The following is a 20,857-nucleotide window of genomic DNA, read 5'->3' on the forward strand; positions in this document are numbered from 1 at the left end:
TTGGATTGTTATTGTGTACAAAAAATATTGCATAGGTCAACACTTAATATATCAATAGGCATCAATTAATAGTTACTTAGTTATGATATTCTTATTCTTTGTGAAAAAAAAAAAGGTAAGTTAATTTACTGACATATATTCTTATGTTTTTTTATTATTTAATTTAATTTCAAAAAATTTAACATCGACTTAATGAAAAAAAGGTTACAAATTAATTTAACTCATCTTTTGATGAAATAATTTTTTAGAAAAAACATATACAAGCTGATTAATTTTATGAAAAAATATATTCAAAAGAATTACATTCTTTTTACAACAAAAATATACATTACATAAAAAAATGAAAATAGATAACATTAGATTAAATAATAACTTCGTGTTATTTTTGTTTCTCTAACAATTTATTGGCAATGATGTTTACATTAGAGAATCGCATTAATTAGGCAATTATAAATATGATAGCAATCTTTTCATTCTATTATCAATATCTAATGCTATTAATTAGTAAATCACGAACAAGGAAAAACATATAATAATTATGATTTTCATCATGACACCAAGTGGCACCATGCTATAGTAAAAAAAATGTTACACATTCATTGTTCTTAATCTTCTCTAAGCTTATACCATTTCAGATTTCTTTTGTGAACTGCATTCTTTGTCCTCTAAAAAAAGTCTTTGTTGTATGTTGCATCTTTGCTAAAAAATTAATGGTTTTAACCATGTCATTGATCAAAGGTCGAGTATGTGTGCTTCCTCCTGAATGCACATTGCTACAACTGCTAGTTTCCTCTACAAGAAATTCCCTCATTTCCTTGGAATCCATTCCTGTTAAGTTTGTTCACAACAACCTGCATCAAAGTAACACAACAACAACCTACATCAAAGCTACTTCTAATATTACTACTTTACTACTATGACTGAAAATTGATACCTAAGTTACCTAAACATCAAACTCACATTCTGAACAACTTCTAAATGCTAAAAGAATGCTAAAAGCTAATCTAACTACAACCAAAAAATAAGAAATGCAAAATTTCACTATTAAGACCAATAAATGCATCTTAGAGTAGGCTAAAGCTAGAACTTCACTAAATCAGAGAAGGAAAACGTAAAACATCTATCTAAACAAGTTTAGAATGCCTATCTTAGCTTTTATTGCATTGAAACCACAATTATTGCATAGCAAAACAAGTTTAGAAACCTTGGGAGAAACAAGCGAAAGACCAAGACTTTATTGAGAAAATGGAATGCTTGAGAGAACACCCCACCTCATTCGATTTTGAATCTCGCATTCCAAAAAGTGAAGAGTGAGGAAAGGGAATCAAGAGCTCGGAACATTATGGTTAAAGATAAAATTCAAAGCCTACATATGTTGCCAACTCCCAATTTAGTTCCTTTACATAAAAACTTACGGAATCGTTCTCTGCAAACATTAAAATTCAAAGCCTACATATGTTGCCAATTCCCAATTTAGTTCCTTTACATAAAAACTTACGGAATCGTTCTCTGCAAACATTATCAGTGTATTTAAAATTTCTTCCTACCTATAAGGAACTAAATTAAGAATTTATAAGACCAAATTAAGAATACATAAAGAAAATTAACTTTGACAAAGGACCAAATCGGTAACCTTTACACCATTATATCTAATTTAGTAAGGTTTTTTAAAAGGATCAAAGAGAAAAATCTTAACAGAAATAGGGGTTGAATTATATTTTTAACCTAAAAAGATTATTTAAAACATTAGAATAACCAAGTAAAGGGATTATCAAGTCCTTGAAATTGCATCCATTGACACCAAGAAAAAGGAAGGCAAGGGATTAGTAGTACCATGGCGACCCAATGGTCCTGAAATTTAGAAATAAGAAATTTAAAAAGAACATATTTTGGTGAGCATGGATTAAAGTACATGAACCCTGAAATGATTAGATACGAGAAATAAGACGAGGGTTTAGGAGAATACATTTCGTATGAACTTGCTGAGGTTACGGGGATTGTTGGCGAAAGTAAGAATGATTGGCATAGTCACATAATCACCCAACTTGCCAATTTCTACAATCCCTTTGGAAGTGTCTAGAGACCACATCGTACCTTTACCATCACCAACAAATACGAACACTAGCTACAACAAATTCAAGTACTATGTTGGTGTGAGATTGCTTATAAAAAGGAATATGATATTAAAAAATGAAATAGAGAGGGAGAAGCAGGACCTTGCCCTAGTAGCGACAGAGGAAAATGGTCCTCATCGACACGACGGCGAGAGGATGTGAGATCCGATGTTGGTCCGGTATGACAATTTGACAATTTGCATTTCTGTGTGTATGGAGATAGAAGAGATGGAGGAAACGCAAAACTCATTTTCTTTCGAACAAAACCCTAGTCCCTTCTTTTTCTCCTTGTCTCGGTTCCAATTATGTGTACAAAAACAGAAGATGACAATGAGAGGGGGAACCACAAACTCAAAACCTAAACCCTTATTTTTCTCCCGATTTAAGTTCCAACGCGTATTCAATACCACATCAACAATTAAAATAATAAATCAAAATTCTTTTCAAAATTCCACCTGCTAGTGACACGTAAGGGAGTAAAAAAGTAGTAACTTTTAGGGAGTCAGTTTATCATTTTCCTTTAATATTAGGGAGACATTCTAACAAACATAACTTTTGAATAGTCTTTTAATTTACACCTAGCTAGTTTATCCACGTGTTAGCATTGAAGGCTTCTGATAAACAAAATGAATAAAGTACCTAGTACTCTCATAATCCAATTATTCAAAATTTGGAATGTGAGATCTAAGGAATTCAATGTATTCAATCGTTGATATTTGAGTTTTGAGTTTTGTCTCTTTTCTCACTTAAAAGCAATCGTACCAAAATAAAATCTCAAGTACCACTTTATTTTCTTCTTGTTTCATCTGCTAAAGGAAAGAAAAGCTAGCCATACACCCTCATCCTTATTTCCTTGCGTATCCACTCAAACCAACAAATCCAAACAAGGGCGATCATCACTCTTATTTTCGTGTGAACAATGCACTGCTAAAAGCAAATATAGGCTTAATCCAAACAACTTTCCTTTTCTCTTATTTCTTTTCCTTTCCATCACCACCTCAATTCAAAGAACGTACAAAACCTTATAGCAATGGATTACTATTCACACAAATGGAAAGAAGAACAAAATTCAAAATTAAATGTATACACAACAAGATGTGAAGACGCAAAAATCAAGATATAACTTTAATCTCAACTTTTCGTGCAACTTAGTGTAGATTTGCTATGAGAGTATCATAATCCATTATAATTTTAACGTAATTGACTATATTAGAAATATAATCGATGATGTGTATAAATATTTTATGATTATTTCAGTTTACGTATTCTAATAAGAGTTGATGATTACATCTAATTTAACTAAAAGAAAAACAAACAAATCACGATGATAAATGAGCTCATAAAGATAACTCTCAATTTGAAGGAAGATTTCTCATTTGCAAATTTCTTCAAACCGTTTCAATGAAGTTCTCCCACTCTTTTGTTCTTGCTCTAGCTTTGTGATTATTATTTTTTCTTTAGGGTTTTATTCCTTTCAATATTTTAAAGTTGGTAATTTGTTTTCATGCAAATTAGCTGAATGAATTTTGTTTATCAAACAAATGAATCCCGTGACACTTTCAAGTCCAAAGTTTTTTTTTTAAACTCAGGTTAGACGTCACTACTTTCACATCTAAACTAAATTGACACCTTAAACTATATTTAACATTTGTCAACAATGTTACTAAAAAGAATTAAATAAAACATAAAACACAAAACTAAATCAAACCCATAAAAAAAAAAAATACAAGAGCAATATTTTCACTTAATAAATTACTTTCAACAAAGAATTCATGCACCCTACTTAAATTTCGTTTCTAACAGATATAATCGGCTCACCGAATCTTCAAATCTTAAATTTTTCCCACCTCTTTCTTGATTCCAAGTTTTTTTCCCATACCATCATAAAAATGCTCTGACTTTAATGTTTTAAAATTTCGTATTATAATATCAAACTTACCTTTACCTACTTTATAAACAAATTAACAAGGATAATAAGTGTTCAGGAAATTATATAAATTCTCATCCAAATGTAATTATTTGAGAAGGAAATAAAGCCCTTTCAATAGAATTTAGTCTATTGGGACATACACAAAAAAAAATGATTAGAGAAGTTTATTCTCTGCATTTTCCATTTCAAACCCTCATGAACTATAACATATAACAATAAGTTTGAGACTTTGCATTATCAGGGTATTATGGGACTGAACTGTGTTAAATTTGACTGCAGGAGTTCAGGTTTGTTACCTTAGTAGTTGTACACATCGAAATTCCTTCAGTTGCCAAAATTTACAAACAATCTTATAGGATATTGGTTTATCCATTTTCTATTGTTTTGTTATTTTCAATGAAAATAGAAAATAGTACTAAAAATGTGTTTGGTTCAACTTTTAAACAAAAACTAGTATGAGACTGTGCGCACACATGGTCTGTTATTTTTTTATTGTTTATATTATTTTTAAGTTGTAGTAAAATATATTATTGTTTATATTATTTTTATTGTTTATATCTGTTGGATTTTTAAGTTGAAGCTTTTTTAAATGTTAATTATTTTTTAATTTATAAACATATAATTTGATTAATAAATAAAAATATAAAGAAGAAAAGATTATTAATTATCAGTATTCAATGAATTTAAATAATGAGTATGTCAGATGATATATATATATATATATATATATATATATATATATATATATATATATATATATATATATATATATATATATATATATATATATATATATTATATATATATATATATATATATATATATATATATATATATATATCTTCTCTTTGTAAATAAATTATTCAACAATATTTTTACTATTAAAATGAATCACAATAAGTAAAATAAAAATTTCAAAATTAAATTTATTTTGTTGATTTGATGTACTAAACTTAAGTTTAAATATGTAAAAGGATTTAACTCACCTTTTTTTATCCACTTTTAACCCACCACTCCAATCACCTTTAGATCATCACATCACATCACTAAAAAAATCAAAATAAATAATTGAAGTGATTAGTTAAAAGTTTGTAAAAAAAAAAGTAAGTCAAAATATCATTATCCTATGCAAAATATTTAACAATTAACAAGGATAAAAAAGTGGGTTAAAAGTGAATTAAGCAAGACTGTGAATATTAAACATTGTTTGATGGAAAACTGAATTTAAAAAATAATACATGTCCATGAAATGGATCATAACATATGCTTGTTATCAATAAAAGTCCCTTTATGGTGGAAGAGTCCAAGCCCATTAATATTAGTTCAAAAACAAAAGGCCTTATTTGATTGCAAACTTCATTTCGGACTTCATTTCATGACTTGTTTTATTGTTGGGTAGCTTTGTGTTGGAGTTGTTTTCTAAGTTTCTGAGGAAGAAGATGTCTTGCAATAAGGGTCTCAATTTAAAAAAATTCTTCCAAAGCTCTATCTCCTTCCTTGAGTCTATTGAGGTAAGTCTATGTTCATTTTGTTTTCATTGGTTTTTAAATTTGTTCATTTTTTTTCGTGTATTCATCATTTTTTTAATTTTGATATGTTTTTTCTTAATGTTGGTAGTAATAGAGTTCATTGTTGGTTGAATATTCATTTTCATCGTAATTTGTTGTAGTTGACATTTTGTATATAATTTTTCTTTCTGCATGTTTATATAGTTATATATTGATCTTTTTTTTTCAATGATTATAATACTTGTAGTTTACATTCTTTTCTTTAATTCTTTTTAGGAATTTCTTACATTTTCAGAAGGATTTTATCGGGAATGGGCCAATTATTTGATGATTGGACCCAACTATTTCCAAGATCCCAAAGGTAATAGGTTGAATATCAAGTTTGAGGATTCCCTTCTTTATGACATAAAGTTTAGGAGTTGTGATGAAATTTTCAATTTCTATGATTTGGATTACATGTATTATGTCGCAACTTTGTTCTTTAGGGATCTCTACTTTGAGATGAGGTTGTTTCACGTTGATTGGGTTGAACATATTTTTTGTTCGAGATTTTTTTCATCCTTCACAGTTTACTTTTCTCCATCCTAGGTGAAGTTTTGGAGTGCTTTTCTATTATTTTTGTTGTTCGATAAACGTATTGTATAATGTTTTGTTGATATCTCATTTTGGATAACACGTTCCGAATCTTCTGAGAGGAGCACATTGTATTTGGTAAAACAGTGGAATTGTATGATCCTTTGTCCATGAAATTTGAGGTTGAATTGGGTAAAAAAGAATATGGCAGTCTGGTATTGTTTGGTGTTGGAGTTCTTGTTAGTTATTATGACTTGATTGATATGGTTAACCTTAGTTTAAATTACCTTGGTGACAATAGATTTGTATTTAAGATTTTTAACTCAACAGGTTTAGAAATGAGTTATACTCCAAAGTTGAGTATTGAGGCTTAGGATAAGAACAATATTGTTAATTTGGGTGGAGAAAACTCCATTGATTGTTCACATGCCATGATGAAAACCTTAACTACTCATGATGTCAGAACATCATCCTTGCTATAGCCTTTTATTATTTAGTTTTGGTTATATATTTTAATGATTGTGTTGTGTTCGATTGTTGTTGATTATCTGGTGTGAAATTATTTAATTAATCTTTTTTTATCTTTTTTTCAGTACCTCGGTGCCACTTTTGTTGTTAGAGCTTTGTTTTTATCTTTAATGATTGTGTTGTGTTCGATTGTTGCTAATTATCTAGTATGCAGTTATTTAGTTAATATGTTTTTATCTTTTTTTCAATACCTTGGTGCAACTTTTGTTATTAGAGCTTTGTTGAAGAAAAGACGAAAGAAATATGTTCTGTCTGATTGGGAATCGAGATTTTGGTCGTGCCAAGTTAGATGATGTGAAAGGAGTCCAAATGAGTGTTACCTAACTTATGGGTGGAAAAACTTGTACAAAGAGATGAAGTTGTCTGCTAGAGATGTTATAAGAATCGAGATTGACAAAGAAGATGACTGCTTGATCAATGTTAAAAAGGTGTAGAATTTGTTCAGTTGAAGTCGGTTAGAAGGAACCATATTTTCTTTTTTTCTTTTATTGTGATTTTGATGTTTGTAATTTGCCCCTAATAGTTTAATATTTGCTGCCAGAGTACGTGTATGATTTATGTTTATGATGATGTTAAATTTTGTTTATGTGGACATTAAAATATCATAGGGCATTAACGTATGTTATGACGTAATATATGAGCATATCTAGATTTAAAATTCATTCATGGTTGGATTTAAATGAAATAACATTTGAGCGAGTGTAAAAAAATATGGTATATTATAAAAAAAAATTATTTGATATCATATTTAACTATAATAAGAACAATGTATTATTTGTTTTTGTATAAATAATAAATTAATAAAATTCTTGAAAATAAAGTTTTAATATTATACTTGATGGATATGTTCAACGTAATACTTATTGTGTTAATTATGTTGACAACAATACTTTAGTTAAAAATATTAAATGTAGTAGTATTATATATTATATTTTGTTTATATGAAATAATTTATTAAATTGATTAATTATTTTCTTTATACTTGCAAACTCTCTTTCTCATAAATACAAAGTTATTCAATATTTTTTACTTCAATGTATATCCTTGAATGCTAATTTAATGTTTTCATATAATCAAAGTTGTATTTATTTATTATTTATATCTTATCACTTAGATATAGTTGATTTTCGATTGTTAATGATATTTATATATATATATATATATATATATATATATATATATATATATATATATATATATATATATATATATAATTAATGATATGATTACCCTTTTAGTCTTTCAATATTCACATACATATAAAGTGTAATATCATATTTTTTTAATAAAAAGTAAAATATTTTGTATTTTGTTTATTGATAATGTTGGTAAAAAAATATTAGCAACTATTGTGAATGATAAGTTTATATTAAATAATTAATTTATTAAATTTGAATGAAAATATATAGAAAAATATATATAGTAAAGTATATATAGAGTATATAGATATTTGGAAACAATTTGTATTCATTTTTAAAGGATAATATAATATTTAATATGTCTTTAGAAGTACATAATAGAGAAAAAGGTGGTGAGAGGATAGGTTAGGAAAGTATAGGCTGTCCCAAGAAATGACATAAACAAAGACAAATTGAAAGAATTAAAAGATAATCATAGTTCTTTTGTATTTTTGAGTTTAATCGTGTCTTTTCACTTTAATATGTTAACGATCAAAACTTGAATATTGTATTATATTAATAAGAAATAAAATTTTATGTACTTTATTTATTGATACATCAATTAATTTTTTCTTTTTACTACAACTTAGATTAAATAATTTATTTATTAAATTTAAATCTAAATACATAGAAAATTTTATATATATATATATATATATATATATATATATATATATATATATATATATATGGAGTATAGATATTGTGTGGACAATTTATATTAATTTTAAAGGATAGTATACTATTTAATTTGTTTTAAGAAGTACATAATAGAGGAAAAGGTGAAGAGAGTATAGGATAGGGAAGAATAGGCTAGCTCGAAAAATGACGTGAAGGGAGAAAAATTGAAAGAGTGAAACGGTAATCATAGTTATTATGTATTTTTGAGTTTAAAATTTTCTTTTCATTTTGTTGAGTTAACAAAAACAATTTAATATTATCTTATTTTAATAAGAAATGATATAATTTGTATTTTATTTATTGATAATATTCGAAAAAATATTATCGATTGTTCTGAATGATTTGTTATTATTTTAGGACAAGTTAGATTAAAGAATATTTTTACTAAATTTAAATGTAAATATATAGAAAAGTATATATAGTAAAGTATGTATGGAGTATAAAGAGCTTGGGTATAGTTTGTATTCATTTGAAAGGATAATATAATATTTAATAGGTTTTCAGAAGTACATAATGGAGTAAAAGGTGCCAAGAGTACAAGGCAGAGAAATATAGCTTGGCTCAATAAATGACGGGAATGGAGAAAGATTGAAAGGGTCATCATTATAAAAATATTTACTCGTTAACACTGAATTGTCACGATTGACGACAATAGTATTTTTATATATGGAAAATAATTTTTTCCAAAATATTTATTCGGTTAAAATATTCCGTTGGTCCTCGTTTTTGTAGCAAAATCTCAATTTGGTCCTCGTATTTTTATTAGCCTCAATTAGGTCCTTATTTTTGTAAATTAGTATCAATTAGGTCCTTTCCGTTAGTAGAAAACTAACACCGTTAAATAGGTGCCACGTGTCAGCTTCTCGTTTTTTTGAATTTTTAATTTTTTGAATTTTTTTTTGAATTTTTTTAAAAAAATATTTATGTCACGTGTCAAGTTTGTAGTGTGCCACGTGTCAAGTTTGTAGTGTGCCACATGTCAATCTAATATGGTGACACGTGTCAAATTATTGTATGAATCTCAATTTGGTCCTCATATTTGTTAATTTAATTTGATTTCAGTCCCAAATTTTTTTAAAATAATTTTAATTCCATGTGCTCCAAATTTAGAACAAATTTAATTTTTTTATAAATGTAATGATGATACTTTTATTACAAGTGATATTTCTATTACATATTTTTAACAAAATTTAATTTATTTAAATTTATATTTTACATTAAACTTTATTTAAATTTTGTTTTAAAATTATAAATATATAGATTAATAAATTTATATTCGAAATATTTTTATAATATTCATCATAACATTATATAAAAGTAAAATTTGGTCTAAATTTGGAGTGCCTGAATATTTACTAACGGAAAGGACCTAATTGATACTAATTTACAAAAATGAGGACCTAATTGAGACTAATAAAAATACGAGGACCAAATTGAGATTTTGCGACAAAAACGAGGACCAACGGAGTATTTTAATCTATTTATTTTCTTCTCTAAATCAAAATTACATCTTAAAAATACTGGACTCCTAGCACATAAGGACGACGTCCTGACCAAACCCGACGCCAGGATAGATACTGCAAGTTCACACTACAGCTCGCGCACCGGCAGACCCAAACGCTCCACACAAGCAAATGACACAAATGAGTGTGTCACTCCAGAATCATACAACACACAGCACCTCATCCCAGAAATCACACAATAACCCATAACAAGGTTACCTAAACCTGCGGCCTCTGCTCCGGTCACGGCATAGACTTTGCCCGTCGCTTGAGGCCTGTTGCCTCTGTCCCTCCTCTGATGCTGATGGGGAGTTTGAACTGGAGGGCGTGCTGCTGCCCTAGCAAGGGTGGGACAATCCTTCCCAAAGTGGCCTTCCTTGCCACAGTTGTTGCACCTGCGGTAACCCTCCATGCGTGGACAAGAACTCCTCAGGTGAGGGCCTCCACAAATGTAGCACTAAGCTCGGCCTGCTGGGGAGAAAAGCTCCTAGACCCCTGAGGCTGATGGTGAGGTCTGTCATATGGTCTCCTCCGCTCCTCATGCCTGGGCTTGGACCCAGACGGTCCACCGATCCTCTGAGGCGGTTGTGGCTACTGTGGGCGCTGACCTTCCACCTCACGCTTCATCTTCTCCATTACTCTGGCCTTCTCTACCAGAGCAGCAAAATCCTTGATGGACAATGGTGCCACCATCAAGCGAATATCTCCCCTGAGGTCGTTCTCAAACTTACGGCATCTCCACTCCTCGTTAAGTGGCAGTGTATAGAACGGCTGAGGTGCTTGAACCTCTCAGCGTACTCAGTCACAGTCTTCCCTCCCTGGGTCAACTAGAAGAACTCCACCTCTTTGGCGTACCGGATGTTGTCGGGGAAGTACTCTAAGAGGGATCTCTCTCTGAAAGTTTCCCATGTCACTAGCTCATCCCTCTCCTCTAGGATGGATCTGGTGCTGCTCCACCAATGCTCTGCCTCCCCCGTGAGCATATACACTAAAAACGCTAACCTGTTCTCCGCGGGGCACATCTTGGAGTCATAAATGCGCTCCAGGTCCTTCAGCCATTGGTCTCCGGCGTTAGGACTGGTGTTCCCATCAAACTTCGCCGGGTGGTGCTTCAGAAAGTCCTCCAAGCTCCACTCCCTGACTGCAGGTCGTGGTTCAGGACCAAACACAGGGGCAACCGCCCTATTCTCCTCCAGCTAGTGGAGGGCCTCCATGTGATGCCGATGAGCATCCTCAGCAGCTACCCTCGCAGCCTCCATCTGCTGCATCACTGCCTGCTGCTGCTCAAGCGACGCCGCCTATCGCTGCATGGATGCCTCATGCTGCTGCATCATCGCAGTACTCTGCTGCGCCATAGCCGCTACCATCGCCTCTATGGCTCTGGCGATATCCGGTACGTCTCCCTGGGATGATTGCGGAGTCTTACGAGGAGGTGCCATAGTCCACTGGCACACAGAAAATCACTTGGTTAGGCTCGGTAAAGACAAGAATTTAACTAAGAACACTCAGAAGACACAGAGAAAGCTAAGCGGACATCCAAGTCCACCGACCTAAGGAATGACTGCTCTGATACCATAAATGTAACACCCCATTTAATTAAGTACGTGAAATTAAAGGAATGTCACGAGAAAGATAACATAAAAGCGCGGTCTGAGAGTTTAAAAACTCAACTCCATACAACCCATAGCATACCACGATGCCCAAAAGAAACTAGAGGAAATGTTAACCAGAGTGCGTAGAACTAAAGACAAACAGATACATGGGTCGCAACCCTAAATAAACTCATACAGAAATATAAACTAGTCCACGCGGACTATGCTGCGGAATCTCCATTTCCTTGCTGACCTCTGGAACCTCGCCCATCTGCTCCTATCAATTGAATTGATGATCATCGCAAGAAAGAAGAACTACATACAAGACAACCATACAATAAACCGGGTAAGCTAGTGCCAACAACACATATCATACAGTCAAAATATAGTTCTCACCATTCAATGTCCATACATCATCCAAGCATGTTATGACTCTCAATCAATACACTACGACTCGACTCGACTCATCCGGATACGTATAACTTGGTCGGATTCAGCGGATGCTTGCACTTGTGGTGGATACCTCTGCTCACACCCGAGCTGCTCACCCCCGAGCTATGTGTTACAAGTGTTACAATGAATCAAATTTCCCTCACCACAAGGTTAGCCCTTAATGGATTTCAGGCCTCCTGCTACTCTCACCACATGGGTTAATCCGCTCTAAGTGAGACTAACCGACCCCTTAGAGTGTCAGGATGCAATCCTTACCTAGAATCATTACCTAGTTATACCGATGGGGCACCACCATGGATACCCACTAACAGGGGCCATGGAATTACGTCCCGACCATTGAAGCGCGACCCTGGGAATCTCACCTAGAGATCCCCAAGGACTTACGCACTGACACGGACCCAACAGGCATAAATCAACAATAAGAGAATATTAATCATGCTCACAATCCCATGTCAACCTCAACAAAATAACACCTCATTCGTATCGCATGTTGAATCCATACCATTGATCACCACCACCCCATGAGTATAGGGTCTCATCTCATATCAATAACATGTCCCATAAGTTCCAACTCACTCATAAGTTTCACATGCCGAACTTTCACAATACCCATCATTCCATTCAGAATCATGTCACACATACATGGCGATCCATCATATATATATATATATATATATATATATATATATATATATATATATACATACATCTCAACATACAAGCATACCCAAGCAATTACCACTCATCCAAAGGCAACAAGGCAACCAAACCACACACTATCTCGCCCAGCCCCTCGCTCAGGCGGGAGGGCCTCGCTCAGGCGAGAAAGTCTCGCTTAGATGAGAAAGTCTCGCTCAGACGAGTCCCCCTCCGCCCAGGCGAGGGCTCAAAACAAGAAACAGGAACCACTACGGGATCTCGCTTAGGCGAGACCCCTCTCGTCTGGGCGAGTGGTTCGCTCGCTCAAAAATGATGAGTAGGTCGCCTGGGCGACTTTTCGAGAAAGAGGTTTGGGCGAGCCTTTGTCAGACTCGCTTAGGCGAGCCCGAACTCGCCTGGGCGAGATTAACAGTTCTCGCCCTGATTCGCCTGCAACATATATGTTTTTCTAAACCAACAAATCATGCAAAGAACTCCACACATCAAAACAGTGATTTATCCATACAAACAACAAACAAGCTCAAGAACAGTTCACAACCAATATAACTTGAAACCCTAACTTCTCGTACCTGGGTTAGCTACAGCTTTGACACTCGAGCAGTGAAGATCAATCAATAGCTCACGGGACAGCTTTGCGAGCTGAAAAACAGTGGACAGGTTCCGACACAAGCTCATTAGGGAAACTCTAACTGAGAACATACAGGACACAAAAGAACATGGAGTCTGAGTTAGGAAGAACTTACGCGGAACGGAAGAACGAGGCTGAGCTTGCAAATGCTATGACGACTCCAAACCCTAGCAGAGGATGACGGCAGCTGCTCTAAGAGACTTGAGGGATCTGTTTTACGAAGTGTGATTACTAGTTAGGGTTCTGGGGTACCTTAGGTCAGATTTTGGGTTGGGCCAACCCCATTTAGGCCCACAAGATTGGACAACCTCTAAACTAAAATGAGCAGAAAAGATTGGACCTTACATTATTGAGTTAAAATAATTATATACATTTTTTTCTAAATTCATTTTTAAAGTTTAGTGAAAATGTATAAAGTTTTAAGATAAGGACAATTCTAATTTTATATTTAAGCATGGAGATTAAGAACACCGTTAATTTTGTATATAAAGTAACCGTTTCAAAAGATTTTCAGTGGTCTTTTCCTTGTCTCTTCCAAAACTTTTATTTCTTCATTTTGCATCTTAATCCAAAAGATGTTCGTTTTCCAAAGAACTGCATTTTCTTATATATATGATCTACAAATACTCATACTTACATTGCGGATTGAAGAGAAAAAGAATTTCAACTGAATAGTTAAAAAGGAAAATTGAAACAAAAGGGTGCATCAACATGTCTTGCCACTTCTTTGTGGTGGTGGTGGATGGGCAAATGCTTTGAAGAAGTCCTCTCATTTCCATCTTCTTCTATATGCAAATACCCTTCATTCCACTCATCAAAAAAACCCATTTTTTTTCTCATGATCAAAGTTACAATGCCTTGATATGGCAGCTCTTTATGAAGTAATCTGAGAAATCAATGTATTTAGTCCACAGTGGCCTTAGATGGGGAAAAGCTATATCTAGCCATGGCTTTGCCCTGCCATTGAAATGGATAACACCAGCATCCTTAGCATCACTAAAACTTGTACTTTCCTGATATCCCAATCCCAGCATGTGCCAGAAAGGATCAATAGTGTGGACATGACCATGGAATGCTATTAATCCAGGTGGTAATGTCCCTAGCTGCCACAAACTGAGATCTGATTTTATATTCTGCATAATAAAACATAACACAGATTATGTGTTATTATACCATGTTTTTCCAAAATGGGGACTGAAATTTAGTTTTTAACATATCCAAAGTAATTAATTATGTACATATTTATGTACCTGCTCAACCCAGTAATGGTATGTAGAGCTTATATTGGTCTTTCTCCAAGCATCAAGGTCGAAAATGTTCATGCCATAAGCCCAAGCACATTCATTGGGATCAAAATTTTGGGATATTAAAGGGTGTGAAAAGTTCAAATAGCTTTTCAACCTCTTTGACATAACATACTTATCTTCTCCACTGCATGTTTCTACTGCTCCATTCACTTTTCCATCCATGTCAATGTCCCAAAGAGGTGAAAGATCAGTTTGTACCACAATGTCATCATCAAGGAAGACCACCTTGCTAAGACTAGAGAAAAGCTGCATTGAAAAATGTATTATGGCAGTAAGCATCATCACAGAAAAAAGGTAAAATTTTCTTCATGATTCAATCACTCTTGTACCTCTGGAAGATGTATGCGAATGTGATTCATTACTGAGTTATACTTAGGGCTAAGTGCTTGCAGCTTTGCTGCAATTTCTCTAGGCTTCTCAGTGGTATTTGCAACAATAGCTGATGATCCTCCTCTGAACTTCGATCTTACATTTTGATCTTTTTCCATTGCTTCCAGCACAGGCACCTTTCCCTTTGAAAACCAATCGAAGTGGTGCAGTGCCTTGACCTCGATTATGGCAGGTGATAAAGGGTGCAAGGAGAACCAAGCCTGCATGGGATAGTAAGTTTTTCTGTCTGTAATTATGTGCAGAACAACCTTCTGAGGTCTCAAACTGTTGCGTACAAGTGATGTTGCAACCACAGACGCAGCGAGCACATTGTCGGAGGCAAGTACAAAGTGAAAGTAGTTGTTGTCAACAAGAGCAGGGACAAGTTCTGCAGAGGGTAGCTGAAGGCGTGCACCTGCATTGTTTGTGTGCTCATTGGCTAGCTTCAAGCCAAGGCAATGAAGCTGTTTTGGTATGCTGCTTGATGCTACATGACGGTATAGGTACTCTTGGACTTTGGCTTCTCTGGTTCTTTGTTGCATAAGGGTCACCTAAGAAAATGTTCAGATTTTAAGTGGGAACTTCAACTTTAAAAAAAGTTGTTACTTTTGTTTTAGATTAGTCTTCTAAATTGCTCTAGTTTGAAAGAGTGGGAAAATGGTACCATTTCTCTTAGTTTAATTGCAAATGTCTTGGCATCATATCCACCTTCCTTTGTTTGGACCATGAACTCTTCCAAAGTCTGAGGTATATCAGTCTTTTGCTCTAATTCATCTTTTCCAAGGGGTTGATCTAATATTCTGTATATTACTTCTGGGACCTATCACAAACAAGTCTCAGTTTCAGCTACCAATAGATAATTCTGGTCAATTATTACCATGTAGATTCACATGACAAATATAATTAGTATGAGTTAGGAACATTACATTTGATTCAAGACTTCTTCCCAAAATCTTTGGCCTCAATTTTTTTCCCAGGCAACCTGCAACGTTAATCAAAAGGTCATCAACATGCACAAATAAAATACCTGGTGGAATTTATAATTTCTAGACTTCAAAGAGTCGTGCACTTGTTTCAAATTCAAAATGTTACAGAATGTATCATTATCTTTAGAATTTGATATTTGCCAATTGTTGAATTCATACCAGGTTTTGTAACATAGCATCAAAAGAAAATGCAATAGCAGGACATAAGTTTACCCAACAGTAACCAATGATGAATCTTACCACATTAATACAGTGCCAAATACATATTACAAAAATTCCAGTTCAGCAAAGGAAAAATGAATATAGATAAGTAGCCAAAATTCAAGTCCTTCAATTTATAAAAGTGCCGTTAATCAATAATCATTAAACTTTGAATTCAGCCATAAATATAGCCATTCATAAATCATGAAAAGTTCATGTATGCAGTGATATACTGAAAAATGAAGCCTCATTCACGGAGTCACATCTTTATGTTTCTGTTCATGCATGTGTGAGTTTTGTAAGCTAGTGATTGTGACATTAATTCTGTGTTGTGTTGTATGTGAGTGTGTGTGAAAGAGAGGGAGAGAGAGAGAGGTTGATAATGTACCTATGGAAGAACACTTGTTTTCTCCATCAATGTTATCCACTGCTGTGAGAACAAACACAAACCTAAGAAGGAATGTGAAGAACAAGAGTGAATAGATGAGCATCCGATAAGATAGCCTCCTTGATGCAACCTTCACTTTGATAAATTCCTTCAACCCTTTTCCCGGAAGCACAGTGACATGCCTCAAACTTGGTGATATCTGCAGCAACATTTTTTTCCAAAACACAACAAGGCAAGGCAACACCAAAAAGTGGAAACACACCAACACCACCCAGAGTCCCTTCTCTTCAACCAGTAGTTTTAGTTGTTTTCATTTGACAAAATTCACCATCTGATCAATGACAGTGCTGAAAAAACTTAAAGATCCCACGTCAGGTTATTCTGCAAAAAGGAAGGTTTTTGATGCTGCCCAACGTTGCTATCTTCACCTAACCTTGCTTAGCATTTGGGACAGGCAGCATGACAATGAGGGTGTTTGAGGCTTTTAATATTGTTGTGGAGGGCTATGAGAGGAGGGGGTTGTTAAGGAGAAAGAGACATAAGACTGAGAAGGACCATGTTGTTTGTTTCAAGTTTTAGTCTATTGACTTGGTTCTCAAGAAGGCACGTTAAGGCAAAAAGGGTAGAAAAATGAATGCAAAAGAAAAAAAATATTAAAAAAAACAAACACTTTGGCGTGTTCTTGGCTTTGCCTCCACACGAAGTTCTTCTGTTTGTTATGCAGAGTTTGGAGTTTGGAGATTATGACAGAACGGAACTTCTACATGGAAAATGACTTCCTCTCTTTCTCTCTCTAGTGTGTGGGGTTCAGGATGTGGTTGTTGGAGTAAAACTTCAGAAAACATTAATTCCATTCCATGGAAGAACAATGAATTTTCAAAAGGGTGGCTCATTCTCATTGGCTCTGGAATGTTGATTTCTTGCTGAATCTGATAAACTTTTATTACTGACCTTGTTTACTTCTGCAGTCATTTCTTTTTCTTCTAACAGTTCTTCATATAAATGATCATTTAATATTTAACTAAAGTAATAATGTATTCATAACTTTTTATTAAACATACAAGAAAAAATGATTATTTATCCCTTTTGTTTATCATAAAGTTACAATAGAAAAAAAAGAAAGAGTTTACTATATACATATGAAAGTTGCTGGTATACTCATAATACTGTCAGAAATGCCGCTGTTTTGGTATTATCCATGGTTACGTCAATCTCCAGAAAGTTATCAGTATGGTTTTCAGTTACTTATATTAAAATATTTGTCTAACTAGTTAAACTTGTCTTCATTCAATTCAAAATTTTGTCAAACTAAACTGATTAATTTTAAATTTGACTGAAATATATAAGATGATATTTTAAGATAAGAAAATGATCTTTTAATAATTAAATTTTGATAATTTTTTCCTATAATATAAAATAATAATTTTTTATTTTTTTATATTTTAAAATTATTTAAAAGATATTATTTTAAGTTATAAAAAAGTTTTTAAAATTTAATTATCAAAATATCATTTTTCAACATAAAATTGAAATTTAAGACACATTTTACCATTAACAAACTTCATGGTAAATAAAATAATATCATTATAAATGTTTTATAAGACTGTAGAATTCTAAATCAGATTAGGACAGCCCAAAATATAACCTGAATTTATCTTAATTTTACATCAAATCTAATTTAAAACTTAAATTAATCACAGTTCAAGTTGGATCTATGAACAAATATTTAAAAAAAATAAATTATTTTACAAATAAAAAACAATTATAGGGGAAGTATTAGGAATGATGTCATAGTGATAATATTGGGGGTAGGTAAAACAAGCCACCATTGATAGATATCCTCTGTTCTTGGTTGTATGTGTGACCCATGGTGGATATCAGAGACTAAATAATCCAAAATTAAGAGAAAGTACATTATTAGAAACATACACAATTATAAATAGAAAACTTCTATAATATATGTGATTCAAATTCAATATTTCAAGAATAGATTTTTAATTTATTTAAATTTTAATCAGTTATTTGAAGATAGTGTTTTTAATAATTTTTTTTATTTGTTTCATTCTTTATATATTTAACTTTTACAATTATTATAAATTTAGTTAGAATTTATTTAAGTTTTGCATCTTTTTGTTAATATATTTATAATTATTATATCTATATTTTAATAATATCTAAATTTTAATCGTCACTTTATTTTAATATTAAAAATGTTGCTAATTGTAGTGTACTTATTAATCAAAAAAAGAACCGCTAATGACTAAAAAAATAATTATTGATAAGTATTTTTTTTAAAGCTATTAAGTACTAAAAAGTTGATAAATTATTCAAATTAACAAACTAATTTTAACTTATAAAGAAATGTATTTTTCCTCTTATGACTTTTTTTTTTCTGGAAATACTAATAAAAGAACTTATCCAAACAAATTTATTGTTACACTTCCTAGACACTTGGAAACTAAATAAATATTTGTTATTTCAAACATTGCCGTAACTTTAAAAGTTTAAGAACTAAATTAATTATTTATAAAAAAATAAATCCATTTGTTACTCGCTAAAAGAAATACAATTAATAATGATGAAGTCATCAATAACACTCAATTTTTTTTTTAAATAAATATCAAAATTATCGATGTCCCAATTGTAGCTAATTTTTGTATTTTTAGAAATGTGCACAACGTTTGCAATTTTTACCAACGGTCGTATTGTGATGGATAAAACTGTTGATAATACTTTTTTTTTCTTTATGAAAGTAAAACTATTGTAAGATACTGTCAAAAAGAAAAACACAATTTTGTAATAAAATTTTTTAGTGTATTTATGTGGATGTGTACTGTTTCACATCTTTTCTTAGGATAAAAGGAAAGAGTTAGAAAGTTTACCAAAAGATTAAATGCTACATAATTGGAAGTGGGTTGGTGGTGATTTGGGACTTCGACTAATATGTTTAAATTAAATTACAATATTGGAGTAGACGATTAATTTACTTATTTAGTTAAATAAAGAATTATACTATATATAGCATTAGTAAGAAAATTTTATAAACCCAATAAAGAAAAATAAGCATTCAATATTTTAAGAATATCTCCTATGATAAATTTGTCTAAAAATAAACAAGTAATAATATAACATTAACTTATTCAAATTTGAGAATATCTATAAAATTCTCAAATAGTTAGTAATAATAAGATTTTATTTTTGGTAACATGTGTTAGATTGAAACTTCATCATTAAAAAAATTACGATTAATAGTTTAATTAAAAAAATTTTTACTTAAAAATCACTACAAAATATTAGATTAGCTATACGTGGTACTCAAATTTTACATATAGGATGAGAAAGAAGCAATGAACTAGCACATGTTTAATGCAATCTCTTTACCTACCTCTTCTATGAGATTCAACTACTAATATTGAACAAAATTGAAAAATGATTGACATGTTATTCGCACACATTTTCATGTTCAATAAACAATCCAAGATTAGTACTTATCCTACATAGACATCACACCTTATGTAGAACTAAAAAATTAAACAACTATTTTATATAATATATAAAAGAAGTGGTTAAGTTGGATTTATAATTCCTCACTATTAATTTTAGTTTGATTTTCCAAGTCTAAAAAAAAGGTATAGATTAATCCTTTCTTTTAATTTATCATACTAACAGTTTTAATCGTGTTCGCATTCATATGATAGATTGTCAATTAAAGAATAGGTAATTAACATATTGAATTCAAATTCAAATTGTTTAAGAATTATTTGAGTTTGAATCTTAATATAAAAACAATTAATCAAATTTTAATTACTTACATATAAAATGAACCAGAGCAGGATTACACGAAAATCTCAGAAAGCATAGATAAAAATTATGATACATTAACTTTCAATACCATTAAAAATTTGTAATTATTTATGAAATTTTAACAACGAAAATAAACTCGTCGATAAAATCAAATTTACCAATAAATTTATTAATAGATTTTAAAATTTTAATTGTTGACAAAAATATTTACTGATAAACTCTGTCAATAAATTTTATTAGTAAAATAATATCATACTCCTTGTTTTGGATTTTGATCAATTTGTGTAAAATCTATTAGTAAAATTTGTTAGTAATTATAATGTCATAAAATTCATCGATAAATAATAATTCTTACTGTTGACATTTTTTTTGTCATTAAATCTATTAGTAAAAAGGGTAGCATTTTTTTTGCAAAGTCTGATGAGATTTTTTTTTTTTATAAATTAAGTGGTGAT

General features: G+C 31.7%; 1 protein-coding gene and 1 long non-coding RNA gene across 2 annotated transcripts; both read right to left on the bottom strand.

Annotated features, from left to right (window-relative positions):
* Positions 1-655: 655 nt before the first annotated feature.
* On the bottom strand, positions 656-2,306 carry LOC114168604. Its single transcript, XR_003600710.1, has 3 exons — positions 2,217-2,306; positions 1,967-2,125; positions 656-851 (listed from the first exon to the last, which is right to left on the bottom strand). It is a non-coding gene; the product is annotated as an uncharacterized LOC114168604 (long non-coding RNA).
* Positions 2,307-13,992: 11,686 nt separating this feature from the next.
* On the bottom strand, positions 13,993-17,148 carry LOC114168897 (probable galacturonosyltransferase 12). Its single transcript, XM_028053868.1, has 6 exons — positions 16,599-17,148; positions 15,950-16,005; positions 15,688-15,843; positions 14,984-15,574; positions 14,598-14,900; positions 13,993-14,480 (listed from the first exon to the last, which is right to left on the bottom strand). Exons 1-6 carry the CDS (start codon positions 16,807-16,809, stop codon positions 14,196-14,198), a joined length of 1,602 nt encoding a protein of 533 aa, XP_027909669.1. The 5' UTR covers positions 16,810-17,148; the 3' UTR covers positions 13,993-14,195.
* Positions 17,149-20,857: the final 3,709 nt, after the last annotated feature.

Source organism: Vigna unguiculata, chromosome 11 (genome assembly GCF_004118075.2).
Source record: "Vigna unguiculata cultivar IT97K-499-35 chromosome 11, ASM411807v1, whole genome shotgun sequence".
Taxonomy (NCBI): domain Eukaryota; kingdom Viridiplantae; phylum Streptophyta; class Magnoliopsida; order Fabales; family Fabaceae; genus Vigna; species Vigna unguiculata.

What these genes read in the sequence shown, in the direction of transcription:
- LOC114168897 (XM_028053868.1), bottom strand. Translation starts at nt 16,809, where the DNA reads ATGTTGCTGCAGATATCACCAAGTTTGAGGCATGTCACTGTGCTTCCG. An exon ending in GAAGAAGTCTTGAATCAAAT is followed by an intron (nt 15,844 to 15,949) that starts GTAATGTTCCTA and finishes TGTTTGTGATAG; the next exon opens with GTCCCAGAAGTAATATACAG. An exon ending in TTCGCATACATCTTCCAGAG is followed by an intron (nt 14,901 to 14,983) that starts GTACAAGAGTGA and finishes TTTTCAATGCAG; the next exon opens with CTTTTCTCTAGTCTTAGCAA.